This window comes from Chanos chanos, chromosome 16, assembly GCF_902362185.1.
Source record: "Chanos chanos chromosome 16, fChaCha1.1, whole genome shotgun sequence".
Lineage (NCBI taxonomy): Eukaryota > Metazoa > Chordata > Actinopteri > Gonorynchiformes > Chanidae > Chanos > Chanos chanos.
In genome coordinates this window covers 12187306-12212073 of record NC_044510.1, presented here as the reverse complement: position 1 = coordinate 12212073, position 24768 = coordinate 12187306, and the positions used below count along the sequence as shown (strand labels likewise).

General features: G+C 43.1%; 3 protein-coding genes across 3 annotated transcripts; 2 read left to right on the top strand and 1 right to left on the bottom strand.

The window, feature by feature from the left end:
- The first annotated feature begins 380 nt into the window (after positions 1-380).
- Positions 381-8903, top strand: fam234b (family with sequence similarity 234 member B). Its single transcript, XM_030793263.1, has 13 exons — positions 381-417; positions 1061-1606; positions 2882-3004; positions 3197-3430; positions 3800-3915; positions 4246-4396; positions 5643-5784; positions 6185-6382; positions 6496-6574; positions 6664-6840; positions 7453-7561; positions 8271-8500; positions 8877-8903. The coding sequence occupies exons 1-13, from the start codon at positions 381-383 to the stop codon at positions 8901-8903; spliced, it is 2169 nt and encodes a 722-aa protein (XP_030649123.1).
- Positions 8904-10498: 1595 nt separating this feature from the next.
- smdt1a (single-pass membrane protein with aspartate-rich tail 1a) lies at positions 10499-12137 on the top strand. Its single transcript, XM_030794032.1, has 3 exons — positions 10499-10660; positions 11382-11548; positions 11889-12137. Exons 1-2 carry the CDS (start codon positions 10499-10501, stop codon positions 11517-11519), a joined length of 300 nt encoding a protein of 99 aa, XP_030649892.1. The 3' UTR covers positions 11520-11548; positions 11889-12137.
- A 1220-nt stretch (positions 12138-13357) lies between these two features.
- Positions 13358-14863, bottom strand: ndufa6 (NADH:ubiquinone oxidoreductase subunit A6). Its single transcript, XM_030793722.1, has 3 exons — positions 14720-14863; positions 13825-13940; positions 13358-13596 (listed from the first exon to the last, which is right to left on the bottom strand). The coding sequence occupies exons 1-3, from the start codon at positions 14856-14858 to the stop codon at positions 13465-13467; spliced, it is 387 nt and encodes a 128-aa protein (XP_030649582.1). The 5' UTR covers positions 14859-14863; the 3' UTR covers positions 13358-13464.
- Between the last annotated feature and the right edge of the window lie 9905 nt (positions 14864-24768).

Here is a 24768-nt window from a genome sequence, read left to right as displayed (position 1 = left end):
TTAATGTCTCAATGACCCTCATACCAACTACTGTTCTTGCTTTAAAATGTGTTTTGCATTATATGACCTCACAAGAATAAAATGTCGTTTATTGTTAAAGCATCAAAGTGTGAGAAGATTTTTTCATATATGTTATAAGACGAATGCCATTACAAAGTAACCCAGTATTTTGCAATGGAAAGAGAAAAGCGCACTGTAAAAACACCCACTTTAATCTTTACTTTCTTTCACCTCGACAGTCTGCACATGTCATGTAGAGGATGCGTAAAAGACTCATATTCCCAGAATGCATTGCTTCATGATCAACGTGATTCGCTCGGTCGAACGGGTGAAATGCTGCACCCTGCAACACACAGATAGAGCAGCGGTTATCATATGCCATGGCTGCGTCCCTATCCCGCGCTCTCAAATTGCCCGGTAGGTGAAATAAATGTAATGAATAAATTACGAATGAAGAGATATAGCTGTGTACCGAATTAAGTTTGTACTACAAGATTTTGTGTTTGTTGTCCACGTTGCTGGAGCCAGCCATCTGTGTTTGGGTGCCATTCCGTTATGCCACTTCAGATCGTTGTTAAAAAAAATAGCGTTGCAGATTTATGAATACCGTATTAATTTATTTGTCTTTCCGGAGCTCTAGTTGGAAAATAACGGGTGTCACCTTGGTGTATTTTTTTTTAATTTGCCGTGCTCTGCATTAGGTTTGTCATGGCAGTAATGACGCAGGTTTGGCTTAGCGTAACCTCTGTCAGTAATAACGGCTTAACAACCGTGTAATAGAGAATAATACTCTACAGGACGACGGTCGTCGTAATATTGAATTCAGTGGTTTTATTGTTTGGGGTCGATTAATTGAACGTAAATAAAATATAGCGCCATTCAGTGGTCATTGCCATAAATTGTTAGCCAGATGTTACCATGGTGAATGAGCGCGGTACTTTTGTCGTAACGGCATGTCTTCGATGAATACCTTTACCAGCAAACAGTTTACGTCCCGTCATAAGTAAGCCTTGTTTAATACCGGCATTCGTAACCCGAGTATATCTGTGTCTCTGTGCAGGGAAGAAGGGCTCCGAATTGGGAGAGTATGACCCTCTCACTCAGGCAGATAGTGAGGACGACAGTGAAGAGGACGATTTGGTTTTAAATTACCCCCGGAATGGCCTGGGCAGGGGCAGTTGTCTGGGTCCAGGGCCCACAGAGCATCGCAGGGGCAGGAGCGGAAGGCTCGTCGACGAAGAAGAACTGGAAGAGGACGAAGAGGAGGAAGAGGACGAGTGGCGAGATCGTCCTCGTGGAAAAAAGCGGCAGGACAGAGAAGACATTAAACACTGGAGTCAGAGAGAAGTCGGAAGGGACGGAACGGGAGCGGGGGTGGCCGGGGAGGCGCTGGGGCCCAACGGGGGTGCCGGACTGGGTCTGGGTCCCGGCGCTGATCCGGATGGGAAACGAGCGAGAGTGAGAAACGTGATCCGAACCACGGCGTTCCTCGTGCCCCTGGGATGTGCCATGGTGCTAGTGCTGCTTTGTGCGTTTCTCTTGCCCTGCCCCCAGGGGGCGCTCCACAGGAGACCAGAGTGGGAAAGAGAACTGGGAGACGTTGGAGGTGAGTGTAGCTGGAGTAACAGTCAAACAACGACGTCCTTCCAGAACCCTGAATCCCCAGTCTTACAGAATTCCTTGTTGCATGGAGGCAGGAGGTTTGTTGCTCTAGCGACAATCTAATGCGTTGTTAAACTGTCAAAACGGACTCGCTTGTTTATAGCGGTTCTGTTTCGATGTCACCCCCCCCCCCAGATTTAAGTCATTTACCTTTCAGACTTGGGAACAGAGAAAATACAGCAAAGGTTTGGTTTGTCACTGTGCACTCCCATGGCTGAGTTGTTTAAGAGTAAGAACGCGATGACAGTAAGAGGAAGCAGTAAACCCCTCACGTGAGGATCTAATTTGAAGCAGTTTGGACCTCCTTAACTTGTCACTCGTTTGTCTGAGGAGACCTGCACCTCCCTGCCCGTCTGGTCGGACTTGTCGATAGCTCTTCCTCTCTCCAAAATGGCACCTCCTTCTCCTTGTTTCCTTTTATGCAACTGTTGTTCTGTGTTTGGACTAGAACGGCGCATACGAAAAGGCTGCCGCGCACTTTTATGCATTCTCATCTAGCCTTTATGAATATAGGTGAATACGCAGAAAAGGGTAAAAGGAGAAGTGAAGAGGCCTATTTAGTGCAATAGAACTGAGACAATAATGCGTTCACAGCTGGTCTGGGATCAGTTTGTTGTTCAGCTGTTTGACATCGATGATTAATCGAGACTAGAGGGATGTGCTTGGAGATGTAAGTTTTCAAAAAAAAAAAAAAAAAAAAAGTAAAGAAAGCCAAGTGAGTGTGTTGGAGAAAAGAGCTTTGGAACAGTGTCTCCACGGCTGACGGGGTCTCAGCTCAGCTGAGTTGTTTTGTTGGAAACGAATGATGAAGAACGTGTAAATAGAGGACGCAGAACAGAGTGGCATGGAGGACTTTGTGTAAGGAGTATTTGTGTGAGGGCGAAACAGTGCCAGCATTACCGGGCGATGTTTGGATACTCAATGACTCAGAGTTCTCAGTAGCATGAACCGTGACAGACCGGTCAGGTATGTCGCAGAATCGCTGGGATTCAGCAGTTTCTAAACCATAAAATTCACTGTGTAATTTAATCTTACCATAGATTCTCTGAGTATTATTTCAGTAACGGTTATAAAATTGTAATTACATGGTTGTGGCACTAGTGATGTGGTATTTCAATGGTTTGATACATACAGAGCTGTCTGTAGATGTTGTTTGTTCATTTTTTTTTTGTTTGTTTGTTTTATTAATATAAACAGTTCAAGTGTTTATTTTTCCCAGGAGTCAATTCACCTCCTCTTGCACTGTGGGATGTGGACAACGATGCAATCGAAGATTTGCTAATAGGTGTCACTCAGATGTCCAACGAAAGCCAACTGTCAAGTTCCCTAGGCAACCATAAAGGTAACCGACCTGGCACTGGTGCATTCTGAGATTATTCAACCACAGTCTCTGGTTATAATCGCACTCAAGCCTGTAATCTGACTGAAATTCCCTGTCTTCAGCATATCACAGGATGTCTCTTTTCTTCTCCCCCCCCCTCTCTCTGTCTCTCTCTTCATCCCCCCTTTCTTTCTCCGTCTTTCGTCTCCTTAGAGTACAGTGTCGTAGCTCTGTCTGCGCTGAGCGGAGAGGTGTTGTGGAGGAAAGCTTTGGGAAACCCAGTGTTGTATGTACAATGTGGCCTCCAGTCTGGAGCCCCCGCAAGACCGGGGACCAGACTCAGGGCTGAGGCCCAGGATCCCTCACTCCCGCCTGGGCACAGAGGGAGAGGGCCTGTCTGCCTCCTGGTCACCTTAACCCATCTCACCGCTGTCAATGCCTCCACAGGTTAGATCGCTGAGCTTAGATTCATTCATTGCTCCATCCATCCATCCATCCATCCATCCATCCCCCCATCCATCCATCCATCAATCCACCCACCTGTCCACTCATTCATTGATCCATTTACTCACTCACTGAGTTGAAGAATCTGGACACAGATTAGACTCTATGTTGGAGTTCACAGGACAGATTGATCTTTCTCTGATAGCAGTATAATAAATGATTAATGATTCGACTGTGTAAAATATGAACTTGCCCTCGGGGTAGTTCAGATGTATTTCAGTTCATTAAAAGCTCCGTAATGAGGAGGAGTTTTGTCCGTTGACGGGACAGTCAGTAATGGAATTTGGACATGCTCCGGATTCTCTCCATCAGGCAAGCAGTTGTGGGAGGTTTCGTCAGGGCAGGTGGAGTCTCCTGCCGTACCCCTCCCAGACCTGCAAGGGGACAGCACCCCGGTCCTGCTGATTGCGACTCTAGCCGACGACAAAGTGAGACAACCCTTTTCTCTCTTTCTCTCTCTCTCTCTCTCTCTCTCTCTCTCTCTCTCTCTTACACAGACACACATACACATGCATGTGTTCATGCACAGGTGCTTCAGACATGCTCTCCAGCTTGTTATAGGAGAATAGTAGTTGGCTTTGTTTTAGCTGATCATTTTACATGGGGAATTTTATTTAAGTTACTTCCATTGGTCAGTATTTTAGGCAGCACTGGAAGTAATTAACAAATGAACATTAAGGTTATTATTGTTTAGCTTTTCAGTAGCTTTCAAAAAGCTATGTTTTAGAACTTTTTTTTTTTTTTTTTTTTAAACGCAGGTGTCTGACCTCTCATTGCGTCTGCTCTCTGGTACGAATGGCGCTCTGATTGGACAACCAGTGACCTTTAACCTGACAGAACAGGGCAAGCTGATTGGTCCAATGCTGCATGAGACAACAGTGGGAGCCTATTACATCGTTTTTGGGCTGGGTAAAGAGTCATGTTTTTATAACGCTTACAGTTATCTCGTTTTAGTTTGTAATTGGGACAGCATTGAGCTTTGTTGTTTTTTTTATATGTTGAAACAGTAATTGTACGACTTTTTGTGTAACCCATCCAAAAGGACAAGCTGGTTGGTAATAGTTTAAAAAGACAAAATCACTTCTAATAAACAGCCAATCAATTCATATTTTTTACAGCTTAGATGAAGGACAGGAATCCACAGAACTGTAAATGCATTTAAGGTAGAGCTGCACAATCAGGCTATCATAATTATTCTTTACCATATCAGTCCTCCTTAAAAAATAAGACTAACATCATAATGACATGGATTCATGCTATTGAAAACAAGGCCATTTTAGCACTACACACACACACACACACACACAGGGGGTCAAACCACAGTGTGTGGTCCATTCTTCCTGTATTGAATGTGGCTTTGTCTCGTAACGGAAAAGCTGAAACAGTGGCTTAGAGGTGAAAGATACAGACATTATTCAGAGGCCTGTGGATTGGCTCTCTGCTTGCATGCTCTCGAGATGTCTTCAGAGGCATGCTAGCCTCTGCCTTAGAGAAAAAAACTACCTGGATGATAGTGTACCCTAAATAAATGAATGAATGTAAATATTATATTCTATTTAAAGCAGTTTGGTCGGTTCCGTTTCAAATTCCAACTTGTTTGTGCAGTAAACGTTTGTTCAGTAGAAACACCTGTCCACCCCCAAGCTCTTTCCATAAAGCGCCTAGAGCTGTTTGTTTCAGACTTCATACTGTCAATACGCACCCAGTACATAATACATGTTTACTGTGTCAGTAAACAGTAAATGACTTGGAAAACTATACGGCCCAGGATGAGAAACACTGTACAACCCAGTCCAGTTACAGAGCAGTGGACAGCACTATGTAACGTGCTGTGCAGAGGAACCTAAAGAAGACAAGCACTTGTATGTCGTGTAAATGGGAATGATAGGTTGTGTGAAGATGCACGTTGTGCAAATGATGTTGTGCAAACAGATGACGCCTTGTGCAATACCTAGCGCGTCGTGGAAGAATAAAATTAGCACATGTCTTGCGTGGCCTGAACGCAAAACCTACTCAGTCTTTGGTAAATTATGCGTAAACTGCCTGTGTATCTGTGAGATTATTTGACGAAGTGGCTGAACGTTGTGATATGGTGTGGGATTAAGTGGAAACTTGAACGTCAAATGAGATTAAATGTGTGCGGTGGTGTCCGCAGGCGCCGTGGAGGCAGTCTCTCTCAGAGACATTTACACCAAGGCAACAAGCAAGACGACCGTGCCTGCCAAACTCAGGCTGAAGGACCCCAGCTGGGAGAGGCTGAAAAAGACAAACTCTTCCACGCTTATTCACATCTCCAGGTAATTCCAGTTACACACAGATTACGTACGGATTATGCACAGGTTATACAGTGTTTGGAGGCATTGATAAATGAACAGTTCTGGCCAATGTTCAGTTGTAACAGTCATTTTGTAGACTCAGAGAGGAATGTAGACAGTTCTGCCGATATGACAGGTAATGAAATGATGGCGAGTTTTTTTTTTTTTTATGAGTGTGACAGGTTTCAAATTCTGTAGCAGTTGGTAAAAATGATTTTAGCACATTTTAGACTTTTTCATTTCAGTTTTGATGAACGTAGAAAGTTTTCAAGGCTGAATTTACAGAACTTAGTTATGACTGTAAACATATGAGTCAAATTTTCACATTCAACTCAAAGTCACCTGAGTCACCCTGTTCTTCTTGTGTGGTGTCTGTTTTCAGTGGTAAAGAGGAGATTGAGTACATGCTCCCCCTGGTGGCCGGAATGTGTAATAACCACAATAACCTGGACGCGGTGTCTGCTCTGAACGTCAGTCGCAGTGACTGGGTCGTCATGACAAGAGACAGCCGAAAACTCTCGGTGCTCAGAGAGAGAGACACACACACACGGTGGACGCTCAATGCATCAGCCATGCACAGGTGTGTGTGTGCGTGTGTGTGTGTGTGCGCGTGCACGTGTGTTTTTGTATGTGCGCTTGTGAGCGTGCTTGTGCCCTTTTGGACTCGCACTCATTTTCCGTATTTGCTTCTAGTCGACCGTGTGGTGGTTATTTTAACGATGACAGTGTTCCTGACCTGGTGATTCAGCTGTCCAGTGCAGGTGTGAGAAAGGTAAGATTTCCCAAATACTGTATCGATCGGTGAATAAATACACTTCCACCCCCTACCAGTTATTACGAGCTCTCCATTTCCATTTGCAGGTGCAAATGATTGATGGGGCAAGCGGCCAGTGCCTGTGGGAGGCGGAGTTTCAGTGTCCGCTTCTTGTTTTAGAAGGTTCGGCTGTCATGACAACGACCGGCCAATCGGCGTTCCTGTTTTGGGCAGGAGAGCCCCTGTCGGCCACACGGAACGTCACCAAGGCAACTGTAAATTCTGTTCTGGAATGATTTACTTATACACAGTGGTCAATGTGATTCATAAATGTGAAGGTGAATTATTCCTGATAGTTTATCGAGGCTAGTCACCCGTTTTTGGACGTTTAGACATTTTTACCCAAAAGTTCTCAAGAAACATGCTATCTTCATGATACTTTGTTGACATAATTTGGTTTCATACAGTGTATGAATGGATTTTTATTTCTGCTCTGTCCTTTTAACATTTTTGCACATATAAGCAGAGATTATACAAAATTAAAAGTAGGAGTTAAACTGACAACTGTTTTTGTAAAGTGTAAGTGAGTGACTATTTTAATCTTACTTTCAGGAGTGATATTTTACCTACAGTAATTTATTTTAGTAAAATTACTTTTACTTCTATTAAAAGTACTTCTACGTTTACTTTTGCCATCTCTGGATATAAGACTGTTTATCTTAAAAGCCCCTACAGTGAACTTATATTCTCGTCACACCCTCACGCATTCAAACGGTTTAGCAACGTTGATTATTCTTGCATTTTTTCCTTTTCATATCTATACACCCGTATTCATTTGATGACGTACAAGATATTCTGAGGGCTCTGGTTGACTTGACTTGTCCATTGTTTCCTAGACATCTTCAGCCGAGCCAGTCTTACGCAGGCTCTTCCTCCTCCACCCCGCCTATCCCACAATCCTCCTGCAGCTAACCAGCACCACAGACACCGTGCTCACCTCTGCAGGTAACCTCTACCGGCCCTGGCCCAAAACTCAAAAATTTCTCCCTTCTCTCCTTTTCATCGGCCAGAGCTCTGTGGACGGACTTAAATGAGCATGAGCAAAATGACAGCTCATTGGTTTGAACTGCCCACAGTGGTCTGGTCGTCCGAGAGATCGGGGGGGGTACTCCAAGTATAGAAGAGCCCTATGGCTTTGTTTTGCCAGGAGATTGAAGCCATAGGGCTCTTCTATGAGGAGGTTTACTACTTATTCTGAGTTAACTTATCTGGGTTAGACACTAAACCACATTCTTGGTGCATCCCCCCAGGTCATGCAGAGGAAACAGGCAACATGCCTAAAAAAGGAAAAATTCCTTAGAGTGTTGGAAAATAGGCCATCGCTTTTCGATAATGCTCAACTTTAGATTTAAGCTTGCGCAGAGCAGGCTGAGTCAGCATTTTTAAGGCTTGGATGACAGTGTGTCTGATAAGTATGTTTAGTCTGTACTAGTCGTTATCCTACTGTAGCTGTCTCTACTACTTGAGGAGAAAATGAATGTTAACAGCTTTGGAATAAGATTAATATGTTGGATAATCTTACCATACGGTAAAGATTGTTTCACTTGTTGTCTTGCAAGCATTCACACCATCTCTTCTCCTCTTTCTTTCTCTTTCTTTCTTTCTTTCTTTCTTTCTTTCTTTCTCTCTCTCTCGCTCTCTCTCTTTCTTTCAGTGAGTTACGACGAACAGGACAAAGATGCTTCCTACCTTACGGTGAGCTCCAGGCCTACCTCCGGCCTGGGGCCTGAGGCTCGAGTAGTGAGGAGCCTGAGTTTGAGAGCTTCCATTGCGGGCGCACAGACCGTGAGGCTGGGCGAGGAGAGCAAGCCTGGAGCAGGACCTCTTAGGCCCAGTGCCTTTGAGATCAACAAATTCTTCAGACATCTGTCCTTCAAACGCCAGGCAAGTCCACTTATGCAGAGATCAAGGAAACACTATCTAGCAATGTTATTCATTTATATATATATATTTATTATTATAAAATAAAATGTGCAGAATATGAATGGTAATTGTAATTTGTTTCTTAGAGATCAAATGGTATTGTTGTTATGTTTTATTATTGTGAGTTGTTCTAATATAAGTTCAGTAGCCTATGAAATGATGGTTCGGGGTGCTATCATGTTATGAATACACTGAATTACTGTGATATTTTGTTGTTATTTTTTTTCCCAGTGAGTGGTTGGAGTGGCTGTTGTTCCCATCCAGTGTCTCCTGCATTAAGAAGAAAAAGCTACTGCTGTTCAAGTGAAGCCCTGTCCATGAGCATGTGTCACCATAGCAACAAGAGAAGGCGGGAAGATTTTAGAACCTGACCCTCTTTTTTTTTTTTAACTTAATTCGCTGAAAGCAATTTCACGTTTGCTCCATTTCGGTATTTTAGCAAATGGTGTCAGTTGATCTCGTGCTATGTTTTTTTTGCCCCTTTTTTATGAGTGAGTGTATGCTGCAGGCATAATTTATTTATTGTTGTGTTTAAATTGTTTTTTTTTGTTTGTTTGTTTGTTTGTGATTGCGTAACATGGCGCATTGGCCAGTCAAACACACTAAAGCACACCAAAATCGGTACAAATCGCACGGTCATCAGATAAACTGAACAATATATGTATATATGGAATATGTATATAATTTGCTTGTTTTGATCGCAGTTTAGAGCCTTTATGGGATATATTATGACGTCATTGAGCACAAACACAGCACAAGCAGAGGGCTTAGCTGTAACTGATATTTCATTGTGGGAATATGCTGTTTACATTGTATTTGTTTTTTTTAATCAAGTTCCTAGTCCATGGGTTCTTTGTTCCTATCATACAGCAAACTCAGAGAAGTTCATATAACCCAGAGAAGTTCATGTAACCCAGAGAAGTTCACATAACCCAGAGAAGTTCACATAACCCAGAGAAGTTCATATGACCCAGAGAAGTTCATATAACCCAGAGAAGTTCACATAACCCAGAGAAGTTGATGGCAGGGAGAAAACGAAAAACTCAGGCGGTTGCCACAAATAATTAAGTAACAAAAGCTCCAAAAATGTCACGTCAGAACCTTCACAAAGTTTCACTTCATTGAAATCCTTATATTTGTTCTTTAATTTTGAGTGGCTTCCGAAGTCTTTAGGTTCAACGCTAATGCTTCTTGGTTTTAGTGTATGCTTTTCCTTCCAGTATATATAGTTTTGTTTTTTTTTTAATCTTTTTTTTATTTTATTTTCTTAACTTGATTGTTCCAAGTCTCAGAAAGGTTGCTTTGATGAATGATTCCACAAATTGTTTTCTGCTGTAATAATTTTGCTGTGTGGGCGATAATTCAGTGCAACTCATTCTGTATTGAGCATTGTTAAGTTCTTCTGCTCATGCTGTCAGATGAATTATACATAGAGGATGTAGATACTTATGGCTGTATAGTATTTATTGGGCTCTTAATTTAACAGGATTGAAGTTGTTGTTTTGTTTTTTGTTTTTTTCAAATTCAGACTTTTGAAATGGTAAATAAGGTTTTCTAGAAGTTATGTGTGTGAGTGACAGATGCTTGTAAATATTTGCTGAGGGGTATTTGCTGAAAAGGGGAATGTACCACTGGTAATAAAAAAGGGGGGTAAAAAAAACAACACATGATTTGATGCTTCACTTCTCATTTGTTTTTCGTTCATCTCAAACTTTCTGTTCTCTTCGTGAACGCTGTGCACAGTTTAGATCATATTGCTCCGTTACCGTTAATATAATTATTATTACCTTTTTATTTCTTATTTATTTAGTATTTGTCTTTAGAACTCTACAGGGGTGGAAAACAGGAGGGAGCGTTAATATTTTAGTAGCCGTGCCTCTGTACCCACCCAATGAGATAACGCCATTGCCATATTTGTTGTAGGTTACTGCATCCGGACGTACCCTTAGTGTGAGAAAAATGGCGTCGGGTGTCTGTCGGCTGGCGAGGCTTTCTTTAAAAAAAAAAATCAGCTTTTTGCCTCGCACCAATGTACCGAAAACCTCTGGGACGCTATTATTAACTCAGTGTCGGACCGCTGTTTGCACATCATCGGGGGCCATTCTTCCGAAACCTAAAAAAGTAGGTGTCGGCTCTGTTCAACGTTTGTGTTGTGTTGTGACAGCTAGGGGGGAAGGAGGGCATAGCCGAAAGTGTTCTAGGCATTTCGCTGAGTGTGTTGAGAAAGTGGATTGCGAAGGTTTAGGGGGAAAAAACATATCTTAGTAAATTATATATTCTTATGAGTATTTGGCATGAAATACACGAAAGCAGGGCTACCTGACATGGTAACGATGTTATGGTGACACGCAGAAATGAAGTTTTCGTGAGCTGTTACAAACCGTATGATCACGATAAGGTGAATGAAGTTGACATTTGTAAAACATCTCTAAATTTTTACGTATGGCCTCTTGCTTTTTAACATACAAGGTAAACACTCGGTTTAAAGTATCTTTCAAGGTTTTAAACGAGTGCGAAAAAAATACTTTAAATTGACTTGAATTTAGACTGGCAAGTTTGAGTCAAGATCTGTGCTCACTAACCAGTTGCAGACCCGCACATACCATTCACGTCTGTGAACCGCGGGAGCTTGTCTGGACAGGTGTGCTGTTCCGTGCAACTGGAATTTTGTCGTTGACTAAAACTAGATGTCTCAGTTTAGAAAATAAAAACTAATTAATATGCATACGTATGTGTTGAACCGGTTCACTTTTGAATAAGAGTGTGTGCAGAGTAGCTTTGTTGACGTAATGCGCCTTGGTCTTGTGTTTTAAATAACCGTGTTTCATTGATCGTTTCTCAGACGCCTTTTGGCCTCTTCAGAATAGCCATGGTGGTTATTCCTTTCCTATACGTTGGTACACTGATCAGCAAGAACTTCGCCGCGCTTCTGGAAGAACACGACATCTTCGTCCCCGAGGACGACGACGATGACGATTGATTTTTTGGGTGGTTCTGAGTGAAACTTCGGTACGAAATAGATATTATTTATATTAATAACATCAGCCTTTTTCTTTCTAAGACCGCGAAGGTCGTATAAGTAATTACACAGCATGGGAAAATATTGATGTCTACTTTCTCAACACTGCTTTCGATAAAGCAGAATGTTTAGTGCTTAGCCTTAGCACAGACAATCCTGCCAACACCCCTTTTGGCTATTACACACAATTATTTGACACAGTTTTGAATTTTTTAGTGTTTTAACAGGATGACTCATTCATTTTAGGAGCAGTGTTATTGGGCTGAACAGCGAAGCATGTTGCTCGAATCAAGGTTTTGCCCTCATTGAATGTTTTTTGTGTCTTAACAGGTTACTGAATGTTTATCGCTGTAGGAGGAAAAGGTACATAACTGGACTCCAAAGGAAATATGATGGTCTCAAATGCAACAATGTTTTTGTTATATTGTGTGTTTCTCTTTCCCTGTGAAAAATAATATATTGTGTCTGCTAGTTTACAGAGTTCTGTTTCTAAGAGTCGCGAGGCGGCTCTACACTGGAATGCTCGAACTCATTTGCATGCACGTGTACGTCAGAGTACTGTAACCAATAAAGACTACGTTTCAGAAAACGCTTCATTCGGCGAGACTGTGTTTTTACCCATCCAGTAGGACTTCTCAGTGTAATCTAAACGACAACAAGTTCCTCTGAGATTTCTTTGTTCTGTATCCGAGCAGGTTTAATTAAAAGGCGTGTCGGGATTTAAGCATTTCTGTACACCGTTATTGCTGTAACTGCAGTAAAAATGTGTCAAGTTATTTGTATTGAAATGCTGTCATTACCGTTAGCCGAGGTAAAATCAGCTCTAACGGACAAAGCACTCCCATGGATCTTCAGTCTGCCTCAATCAAATGTCAGAGTTTACCGATTCATGACGGCAAATGCTTCGCTTTAGAAATACCATCCCTAATTAAGCACTTATCCATAAGCAGTTCTAGTTAATGTAGAGACTGGCAGTGTGCCGCTCTAAGGTATTAGCGGGGTTCTCGTATTACACATATTGTCTGATCTAAACATACAAACATAAGTTATCCAATAAGCATACTTGCAAGACAGCACAATCAATTCATGATCAAAGTCCTAAACGTGTCTCTTTCTGGTCCTCCTGCCAAACTGTTATCTGTGCGAAACCAACCCTCAGCTTTGATATTTTTGACGAAATTTTGAGATTTACAATTGGGGTAACTGAATTAGACTTATCTATATATTAGTGAAATATCTTCGAAATATGCAGTCTGCTTTTATTTAATAACTTAGGAATTTGGTTCATTTTTGTTTGTCTAACATGACTCACATCTGCATCTTAATAAAAATACAGCTAAGCTTCATCCTCTGCAGGCAGTTCAATGTTCAGCAAGAGTGATTCACTATGGGTTCATAATTCCTAACGGCCACATAGAATCAACGATGGAATATTTCATACAGTAAGTGCTTCTGTCCTTATAAAATAATTAAGTTCTCAAGCATTTTGCATGTGTGTAATTCAGACTGAAAGCAACTTTGCCTCTATAAAGTTTTCTTTAGAAAGCATTTCAGGATTACTCATACCTCTAGGTGTAACTACTCCTGACCATCCAGTAAAATAATCGAGTGCTTTGAGTTCACATCCACATGGGAACTAACAATGCCAGTGTTCTCTTGCCATTTAAAGCACATGAAACCTTACTGAATATGGGGAGAGTGAGTAGATGCTACTGATCAGAGTGAAGTCAAAGCCGTCACATGTAACACCCTAATGAAATACAAAGCACACCCATGAAACACATGCTGACACAGACGCGTGGTAGAACACATTATATTTACAGTTCGGTATCGGAAATCTACTACACTGTTTCATCAAGAAACAAGAGAGACAAGTACACTGGGGGTTTAAAGGGGGGAGGGTGATTTAAGGGTCATGTCCGTTATAAAATTTGGACAGGAAGTCTGTGGGACGCGGCGTCTCTGTCTCATGGAAGTATCGCATGATGTGGGTTTTCTGCTTCCACACATGGATGGTCTCCTGGAGCTCCATCTTACCCTGATGACAAAGAAAGATGGAAAAAAAGGAAGGGAAAGAAGGACACGGGGGAAAGTCTTACTAAAAGAGGACAAGCCAAACTCTTTCAATCCTCAACAACATGTGCAACTACAAGGACTTTTCACAAACGCAGGGGGGAGAACGAAACAAAACACAAACGAAAAAAAAAAACCCAAACGAAACAGAACATCGGGGAAGACACATCAGCCTGATTGGGGAGCGTCTCACCTTGATGACGAGCATGTCGATAACACGCGGATCCGTCACGTGCTTGTTTTTGTTGAACATCTCGCGCACCTTGTCTCTCCCCTGACGCGCCGTGATGTCCAGTTGGTACAAAGAAACTGCAAACGGAAAAGTCCGAATAAAAAATTACGTCGCAAGATGAATGGTATTTTGTGATAAATCATAGAAACATGACAGCATCGGAAGAGTATAAGTCTTTTGAGTACAAAGATAAAATGCAAAACAATATCTTTATTCTGAACTTGTATGAATTTATAAATGTAACTTCTCAATCTTAAAGTACGTTTCACGAAGAGCTCAGAGACCAGAAGCATTGGCCGCACAAGAACAGAGATAAGATATTTATGTTTTCCATCATATGGTGTATACATATGGTGTATACGAGGCTGGTGTATACGGTACCACAGAAAATATCTTATCACCAAAACATACCGTACCGCAAGACAGTAGCCATAGTCTCTAGTTATTATCTAAATAAACTATAACGTACACTGTACATAGGTGGATGTTTGAAATACTGATTGGCGTTAAGAATACAGAGCAAAGACACCAGCATTTATATGATTAAACTCACTTTTCCCATAGGAAAACGTAGGGACCAGACTTACATCAAAGCCAACAGACGTCGGCATAGGCGTTAGCAAATAATACTTAACTAGGGCTGGGGATAAAGAGCCGATGGCTATACAGTTTACGGGCATTATCAAAGATGAGATAAAGATGTAAATTTGAAGAAAACATCAGTTGTTTTGGACGACCGTTACATCCATTTAACTCAAAGTGAGTCCTTCAGCAGGTTAGCATTTTCATTCACGACCTTGAGCGCTGGGTAGAAACTGTCTGTGTCGTCTAAAAGGGCTCATCAAAACAACTGTACCTGCATTTGGGACTTCTCTGTACCACGCACGATAAAGTTCCCGAACCCTCCTTTTAGCCTCATCAAGATCACGACTAAAAATCGGTTTAACTACTTTCCCAGCCCCGCTGACAGTACGGGCCGCCGCGGTCGACGCCATCTTTCTGTTTTCCTGTCAATTCTCTCGTTCGGGGACCTGAGATTAAGTACATACACATGGGTTCTGCCACCTAGCGGGCAGGAGTAATAAAACACAAACCGTGGAGTCGCAACTTCGGAAAAGTTACAGAAAGATTAGCTACTTTATTAATGGTTTTTGTAATGGGTTTTCACTTTTACAGTTATTTCAAATATTTATGGTATTCTGATATATTTCCAGTTTGTATTTTTCAAGTGTTTTGGAATTCTAATGCAAGGACATGAATCTGAGAAAGGTATCAAACCATCCAGATCTTGGCCTAATCACAGTCAGTGGAATGGATTGGTTGTATTAATTTAATGGTCATTTTAAGATCATAATGGTGAGGAGAAGAGGAAAAACTGCTGACATCTCCTTTATGATGTCACTAAATTTGCATTTAAACATTCTAATTTGAGCTTTTTTGGCTTATACCCTTTGTGAGATGTATTTTCAAGTTCAAGTTTAGAGCCCAATATCACTGTTTAAAGTCTAAAAGGGCTTTATATGCCCACAACAATTTGACTCGAGACTCATTCCGAAAGCATTACTCAACTGAATGTCAGCAAAACAAGAAAAAACAGCATCCCATTTATGTTCACGTCTAAGCCGAAAGAAATCACACCAAAATTTGAATTTGACCAGTATTTTATTGACTGTAAAATGACCATACTTTACAGATGCTGTATACTCTACATTAAATATGAAAAAAAAAAAAAATTTGCAAAAAAAGAGACAGATATCTAATTTAGTTTTGCAGGAAAAAAAATGTGATTGAAAAAAAAAAAACAAAAAACATTGGCTCACTGAAGCGACGCTAGCTTTTTTTGTTGTGGCACGCGCACACTTAACACACCGAAACTTAACACACACCAAAAACTCAGTCTCTAGAGGCAGTGAGAGTGGGGATGAGGATAGGGTGCAGGACCTCCTAAATTTTTTGAACATCTCCAACTCCCATTTTGTGAAATAAGGACCAAACACGTTATCAACTGGAACCCCCTCCAAAAAAAAACAAACAAAAAACCAAAACAAAAAACACCCCAAAAACCCCTGAAGATCTCCATAACACATACAAACACATACGCGCTCCACATACACGGACACACGCTTGAACCTGTAGAAGGTGGTGTCTTTTTTTTTTTTTTTTTTTAATATCCAGGAAAGAGTTCTTAGCTTTGGCTCCAAACGTATTGGAAAAAAATCCTTTTCAGACCATCAGCTAGAACGACGGCTTCGGTCAGGAAGACGAATGTTCACGTCGTTAGAGGAGATGAGGTTCGGAGAGTGCGTCAGTAAAAACCTTGGATGAAGCGGCAACTTAAAAAAAAAAAAAAAAAAGGAAAAAAAAAAAAAACCACAACAAAACTTCGAAGTGTGAATGCGTCCTTGACGTAGTTTAGAAGAGTTTAATGTCGCTGCATTAGTGCAGCTGTGCAAGTTCAAAAGTTATGATTGTTAATGTCGTCATTTGTAAATCACAAAGCTTGCGAGCATGCTTCCAGTATTGCCCATTTTGCTGAATGTCTTTCACTATGACCTCTAAATTGTTTGCAAACCCAGACATCCCAAAAAGTATTTTCACACACTCTTGCTCCCAGTTTTTTCCCCCCACATAAAAACACACATGATAAAAATGCACAAGATATGTAATTTAAAAAAGAAAAGAAAAAAAAAAAGTGCAGATCCATGTATGGGTAACCCAGTGTATACTGACAGATCAGCTGATGCTGGTCCTTGCAGCTGATTGGCTGATTGGATTGGTAACAAAAGGCACACGAGTGGTCCTCCTGGCCCCGCCTTTTCAACAGGCCCCTCCTCCTGTCACTCTACAGCACCAACTAGACTGTAACAAACACATAAACAATGTACAACTATGGGAATGTATGTATCTTTCTTTCTTTCTCTCTCCCCCTCTCTCCATCTTTCTTTCTTTCTTTCTCTCTCCCTCTAGTCTACTCCCTCCATCCCCCTCTTCTACCTCTCTCTGTGCCTCTCTCTCATCCTTCCATTCTCTCCATCCCGCTCTACCTCTCTGGGTCCAGGCTGTGGAGGGGGAGGGGGAGGGGGAGGGAGGGGGTGGGGGGGTGTCAGTGATCGAGGCTGTTGCCCAGACGCTGGCCCTCCTGCAGGGCAGCCATGGCCAGTTTCAGGTGCTCTCTGAGACTCTGGATCTCCCTCTCGCTGCGGTTCTTCATCCCACTCAGCTCCTCTCTCACCTCCTTGTACCGCTCACACGCCGATCGCTTCTCCTGCGGGACATCCAATCACCATCACCATCGTCATCATCACCGTCATCGTCATCATTATCATTATCATCATCACCACCACCACCATCAGGAAACAGGCTTTCAGTTAACCACAAGCCATATGAGGAACCACCCCACCGCCACATACACACATGCATGCATGCATAGTATGCATGCACACACACACACACACACACACACATATGCACACTCACTCTCTATCTTTATTTCTATCTCTCTCTCACCGTGTTGAGAAACTGCAGTTCATTTCTCAGACAGCCGATCTCTCGCTGCAAGTACTGAACTTCATTCTCTTTCACCCTCAGGAGCACCTAAACAAACAAACAAACAAACAACATAATCAAACAACCCACAATAAGCGACCGTAACAAAATCAAAACGATACGATTTTTCACTCATTCAGCAGACAGACAGAGAACGGTCTTTTTTCTGGGGCACTTTTTAAAACGCGCGGCGAGACTGTTAAAAACCGCGCAGAGGGTCGGCCAAACGCTTCTCCGCTCAGAAACATTATTTTGTAATTCGCTGGCGCGACTGAAGGTCGGGTGTGTGTTTTGTTTTTTTTTTGTTCTCTGGTTAAGACGGCTGATTGTGTCAAAACCACAGCTCCATTCTCCGCCCACACGCTCACCCTCTAAACATCCTCTTTTCTCCTCTTTTCTCCTCTAAACATCCTCTTTTCTCCTCTAAACATCCTCTTTTCTCCTCTTTTCTCCTCTCTCTACTGCTCCATCTCAGCTCTTAGACCCTACGCTGTAGTGTCCGCCGAAACCCCAAATATTGTACGTTTAACTAACTTTCTTTTCTGCACTTCAGCCTTTCATCTCTCCCTCCTCTCTCTCTCTCTCTCTTCTTTAAACATATCCACACATCACTGTGCTCAGGGAAAAGTGTTAGTGTCAACATTTGTCATCCATCTTTGCTCCGAGTGGGTTTGTGTATTTATGCTTAAGATTATTTCTTCACTCATGGCTTTGTGAAACTCTCTGTCGTAAAAAAGCAGTGTAAATATAACATCGAAAATTAAACTGGGCGCGACGGTAATTGTCGGTTTCTGTTTCCGTTTCTGCACGACGCACCTCCAGCTCACAGGCTCTCTGGTCCTTGTTGCCGTCTGCAATATCCTCTGACCCCTGACCTGTGACGAAGGACCGTAGGCGCTTGATTTCCTCTGTCAGACGATCCTGTAGGTCCTGACAGAGACAGAGAGAGAGAGAGAGAGAGAGAGAATATTTTGTGAATATATCCACAGGGTCCTCAGCCGGATGTTTCTCTCCCCTTCCTCCGTTTCGTTCCATCTTTCTCTTTCTCACCTTGTTTTCTTTCCTGAGCTGTTCTATCTCTCTCTCCTTTCGGCTGAACTCTCGCTCTCTGTCTCCGTTGTTCTGCTCGGCGCGGTTGAGTTCCAAACATTTCTGAGAGTAACGCTCAGAGAGACCATCCAGTTCTCTCCTCAAAGCCTCAATCTCTGACCTACTCACACACACACACACACACACACACACCACAGTCGTCAGCCACACAATACTGTAGTCCTGTCACAGGACTCTGCGTGTGTGTGTGTGTGTGTGTGTGTTTGGTTTGACTTAAGCCAGTGCTCGAGAAAATGTGAACTCTTTATGACTAAAACCACACAGCATTCTTTTTGTGTGTTTGTGTGTGTGTGAGAGTATGTGTGTGTGTGTGTGTGTGTGTGTGTGTGTGTGTGTGTGAGTGACTGTAAATCCCTTGGTGGGGAGCAGGGACACCGTTTAAAGCCAAGAGCACTGAGGATACAGGCAACGAGTCAAGAACGACAGAGAGAAAGAGAGAGGGAGAACGAGGGAGAGAAAAGAAGGGAGAAAAGAGACTAAATGGCGACACGGAGACGTAGAAATGGGACGAGTGAGTGTGTGCGCGCGCGCGAGTGTGTGTGTGTGTGCGCGCGCGCGTGCGAGTGTGTGTGTGTGACTCACTGTTGCTGGGCAGTGTGTGTGTGCACACCTCCCGTTCCTCCAAGTCGTCTGGCTTTCTCCACCTCCCTCTCCAGCTCCTCCCTGTGCACCTTCTTCAGAGCCTCCATCACTGAACACACACCACAATGTTTACACACGCTTGTATACATATAACCCACACACACACATACACACCCACACAACTAACAGTTCTCGCTGATGTGAAGATACTCAAAAACTCAGCACTCGCTGAGACACTATCTAACAACATCCTGCCTCCGTCAGCCACTGATCCAGAAGCATGAACCCAGACCATTTGCTCTGGAGTCTATTCGGTGAGTTCCAGAAAAGTTCCAGAAACGCTGGTGTTGTGTGTGTAGCTTACCCTAACTATAAGTCTGCTTGGTGAAAGAAAAAAAAAAAAAAAAAAAGTTTACATGGTCTGAGGTTAGGCTAGCTTATGCCAACGCCAAGTCAGCTTGGTAAAAAAAAAAAAAAAAAAAAAAAAAAAAAAAAGAGGGGGGGGGGGGGCAGTGTTCTGTGATGTGCAGTGAGCTGTAGTTTACGCCAACGGCAGACAGCGAAAGTGACAGTTCTGTTACTGTCAGTTCAGGGAGCCACTGCTGAGCATAACTTTATTCAACAACTACTGTTCAACAACCACCCACACACTATTCTAGCATTGAGCACAAACAAAGGCATCTGCATGTGTGTGTGTGTGTGTTTGTTTTCCAACCTTGTGTGGTAGCCTGCATCTCCAGTAGCATTCTGTGTGTGTGTGTGTGCGCGTGAGTGTGTGTGTGTGTGTGAGTGTGTGTGAGTGTGTGTGTGTGTGTGTGTGTGTGTGTGTATGCGTGTGTGTGTGTGTGTGTGTGTGTGTGTGTGTGTGTATGCGTGTGTGTGCGTGTGAGTGTGTGTGTGTGTGTGTATGCGTGTGTGTGCGTGTGAGTGTGTGTGTGTGTGTGTGAGACCTGACCTTGTGCAGTGGCCTGAGTCTCCTCCTGTAGCAGCCTGTCTTTCTCTCTCTCCAGCTCAGCTGTCTGTCTGTCATGTTGTCTCTGGAGCTCCTCCAATGCCTGTCTGTGTGCTTTCTCCATGGCGTGGAGACTGAGGCTACAGCATTCCCTTGGCCCACATACCTCTCCTCCTCCTCCTCCTCCTCCTCTTCCCTCTCTCTCTCCATCCCTCCTTCTCTCCCTCCCACCCCCTCCCCCTTTTCTTAGTTCCTCTAGTTGCTGCCTTAGAGACGCCACCTGAGAGACAGAGGAGAAAGACAGAGACACAGAGGGGTAAAGCTCACTGAGGGAGTGCACGGAATGCCTTGACTGAAATGGAAAACTAAAAACATCCAAACTGAACCCAGAAGAGACTAGATCATTCTATCAGTATACTTCATCACTATGTCTGGTCTCTGAGAGAGAGGGAGACAGACAGACAGACAGACACACACACAGACAGACAGAGAGAGAGAGACAGAGACAGAGAGAGACACACACACAGACAGACAGAGAGAGAGAGAGAGAGAGAGAGAGAGAGAGAGAGACAAACAGACAGACAGAGAGGGAGAGAGAGAGAGAGAGAGAGAGAGAGAGAGAGAGAGACAGACAGACAGACAGACAGAGAGAGAGAGAGACACAGACAGACAGAGAGGGGGTGAGAGAGAGAGAGACAGACAGACAGACAGACAGACAGAGAGAGAGAGAGAGAGTGAAAATGGACAATAGAGAGAATGTTCATATTCTCAGGGGTCAGATTACACTTAATCTCTCTCTCTCTCTCTCTCTCTCTCCTGGTTTCTTACTACAATATGTCAGAAAATAAGTAAATAGCTAAAATAGCCAATTTTGCAGTAAGCAATGAGTTTGGGTGTTATTACAACTCAGCAACCAAAGACAAGAAACAGTAAAAACACATAACCACAAGCGCAGACATGCAGGAGCAAACACAGAACACACACACACACAGCAGTGCAACCTACATAGTTTTGCCATACTGCTTAATATTCTTTTTTTTTTTTTAATATTTTAATTGTTCTGTTAAGTAGATTACGTTTGGACAAATGAGAGGTGATTCAGGTCAACACACAGATTCGAGGTATTTGAGATATGCGGCTTCTAGATAAACTTCTTATCTGGGCTGCGTAAAGCATTTCGAAGTCTCCCAGACCCACAGGCTGGAAATATGTTTCCTCAAAAAAATATTCAAAGACGTCAGCACCCACTCCAGTAAAATGGGACGGTTTGTGTGTTTAGCATCTTACTTTTAAAAATGTTTCACGTCTACTTTTGTGAGCATTTCCTTCTTTCCTAAAAATTTCACTTCCTTTTGAGCGGGCAGTTCAGTACATTGAAAAAAAAACTTTCATTTTGTGCTGGAGTAAGGTTTCACTCCAATCTATGCTAGTTACACTGCTATACACCAGCTAAAACAAACATGCAAAACACACCCTGACACCTTGGTTAGCACAAACACTCACACACACACACACACTCATTAATGTGCCTCAGCGTCACAGATTGATTATTAATTTGCAGCGTTTTGGGTTTTTGCAAATTAAAAAATCATCTCCACGCTCTACCTCCCTCTGTAGCGCCTCATTGGCCGAGAGGCCCGCCTGCCGGGTGCCCATTGGTGGCAGCGACCGCATCTCCTTGAGCGGGAGCCGCTCAAACTCCGCCCACTTCTTCTCAATCTCCTCTTCCATTCGCTGCTTCTGGTCCGAGGCCTGGCCGCCGGCCCCTTTCCGGGCGAGCACGGCCTCCCATTGGCTCTGGGTGACGTCCCTGCCCCGATCCTCCTGCCAGTGGGCGTGGTCTCTGACTTGCCCCTCCCCTGCTTCTCTCTGTGTGGCCGGCGTGGCGCTGGGGGTCATGGCCACGGGAGAGAGCTCGACGTAGTCGAATCGGCGGTGGGCGGAGCTTGGTGTGGAGGGCGTGTCTAACTGAGAGTTAAGCCTGCGGGTTGAGGGCGGCAATCGGGCCTGAGAATTCTCCTTATCACTACTGCTGTCTGGAAGTCTGAGAAAGAGAGAGAGAGACAGAGAGAGAGAAACAGAGAGAGAGAAACAGAGAGAGAGAGAGAGAGACAGAGAGAAGAGGACATACAGGGATAGTTAGTGTATGTAGTTTGCTCAGGGTTAATTGGGTAACTTACTGTAGACCAAGGCATGGTGTAGTTTGGGGTGAGGTATGCAGTGGTGTGGCAACGTGGCTGTTTTGTGTTGAGTGAGACTGTGTGTGTGTGTGTGTGTGTGTGTGTGTGTGTGTGTGAGCATGTGACTGACTGTGTGAGGTCTGGGGAACTGCTGGGTCGAACACTCTTCCTCAGAACCTCGATCCAGTTTCTTCTTATTCCCGCTGTCATAGCAGAGAGAATGAACACTGCATCACGGGTCTGAACGAGGGAGAGTGACAGAGAGAGAGAGAGAGGGAGAGAAAGAGAAAAAGAGAAAGAAAGAGACAGAGAAGGTTAAATATTGGAAAGAATGCAGCAGGCGGAGAAATATCATTTGAGAGAGGGGGGAATGGAGAGAGAGAGGATGAAAGAGTCATTATATCAGAATTAATTAGACATTAGTCATCGATGTTTCCAGTCAGAGGGCGAAATATCACAGGGGTTCGCAGATACTGTAACTCTCTGCGTACAGTGATCAGATTCATTAAAACAGAGATATAGTCATGTTCTCCAACCTGGATCTGAAAACCATAGTTTTTCTCCACGTCATACTCAGACACTTTCACACACGACTTCAAATCGATCTCTCCATCCAAATCGTCTTTCTGTGGGGGGGGGGGGGGGGGGGGGACCATACAAGAACACAGACGGAGTAAGGAATTTTTATATATAGATTCAAATAAAACTCAGTCTTGCAAACTCCCCTTACTACAAACAATTACACATTTACCGAAAAAACAAGATGGCATTCAAAGTATTCAAAGTGCTTGGTGCTATTAAAACGCTCTGTCATTTTAAAAATATCTTACGTTTGAAAGTCTCCAGTCTTACATAGTCCTATATCGCTTCATTAAATGCATGATAAACATATATATATAAACTGGTAAAAGTGATCCTGGGGGGACAGAACACACACGTCCTTCCCACTGATTTGCTTTGATTCACAATAACACGTATGACCAGGTGAGAGCTGTGGTGTTTTAGTTCAAACTGAAGAGGAGCAGATTAGGATAACTCACCTCCTCCGCTACCGAGTCTCTGTAATACTTCAGCCCTGCGTCCGTCAACACAAACCAGTGCTTCTTCCACTGCACGCACGCACACACACACACACACACACACACACACACACACACACACAGACACACACACACACAGACACAGACACAGACACACACACACACACACACACACACACAGACACAGACACAGACACAGACACGCACACGCACACACACACACACACACAGACACACACACACACACACACACACACACACACATTTTAAATCTGTAACGCAGTCAGTTGCTCTGTGTTTGTTGATGTGTATGTCTGTCCCACAGTGAGTAGCTACGCTTGAGTACAGAGTGGAGATTTCAAGTAGAGACTTGAAATTGACACCATGTCATACAGCTAACTTATCAGTTTAGAAAACAAAGCAAAGAGAAAAGCTGAGCTTGTACAGTAAGTCTCCGTACAGATAAGACGACAGAAAGAACCCACAGGAAAGAAAGAAAGAGAGAGGGAGAAAGAGAGAGGGAGAGAGAGGGAGAGAGGGAGAGAGAGAGAGAGAGAGAGAAAGAAAGAAAGTAAAAGACATGTATATTCCATCTGTTAGTTAACTGCTATACTGAAGTCATATTGAAATGTTACCTGTAGAAATTCTACATTGCTATGTCAGGAAAGAGGCAGACATAAACTGACTGTTTATCTGCATACAGACATCTCCATATTCATATTTGCATGTTTTCTTTCCCTTTTCTCGACAGAAAAACAGATGTTTACTTCATCAGACAGCCAGAGCGGATTCCGCTGCCGTCGAGAGGGAGCAGGGTTTGAGAACTGGTTGCGAGATCTGTTCTGTGGGAGGTTGGAAGAGCGGTTGGAATAAGTGATACCACGAGACGGTCCGCGGAGAGGTTTTAGCGTTTGCTGTATTTGGATATGAAAATGTCCTGATTTTGGGAGCTACGCTGGAGGGGATTCGTTTGATATTCCCTTGACAGGTTTTTTTTTTTCCTTTGAAATTTTGCCGTTTTGGAAAGCTAGTGGTTAGCTCTGTCTATTTTTCCTCGAAAGAAACTAATAAAAGCATCGGGCAGTATGGGAGAGTAGATTAGAACAGATTATTCCCCCCATTGGTGGGTTGGTTGACAGGGCACATGTACATATATATTCCCTATATATCTCCTTATATTACTCCTATATTTACCTTTTATTGTACTTTCATTATTATTATTTAACTGCTACACTTTGCAAGTTGAGCTGGCCCCGAGCCCAAGAATTTCATTGCTGATAATGATGTCCATATTGTTATCTAGTAAATGACAATAAAACTTGAAACTTGAGGGCTTCATCTCAAATCTTATCAATTAAAATTTTCTCTTCACCTTGTCTCATCTCTTTCCCCTCAAACTCTCTGTATCCTGAAATACAGGCGTTCATATTAGGACCTGAGGATTTTATGACGTTCCTGTTGCAGACAACCTGAGAGTTCTAGAATAATCCCAGTT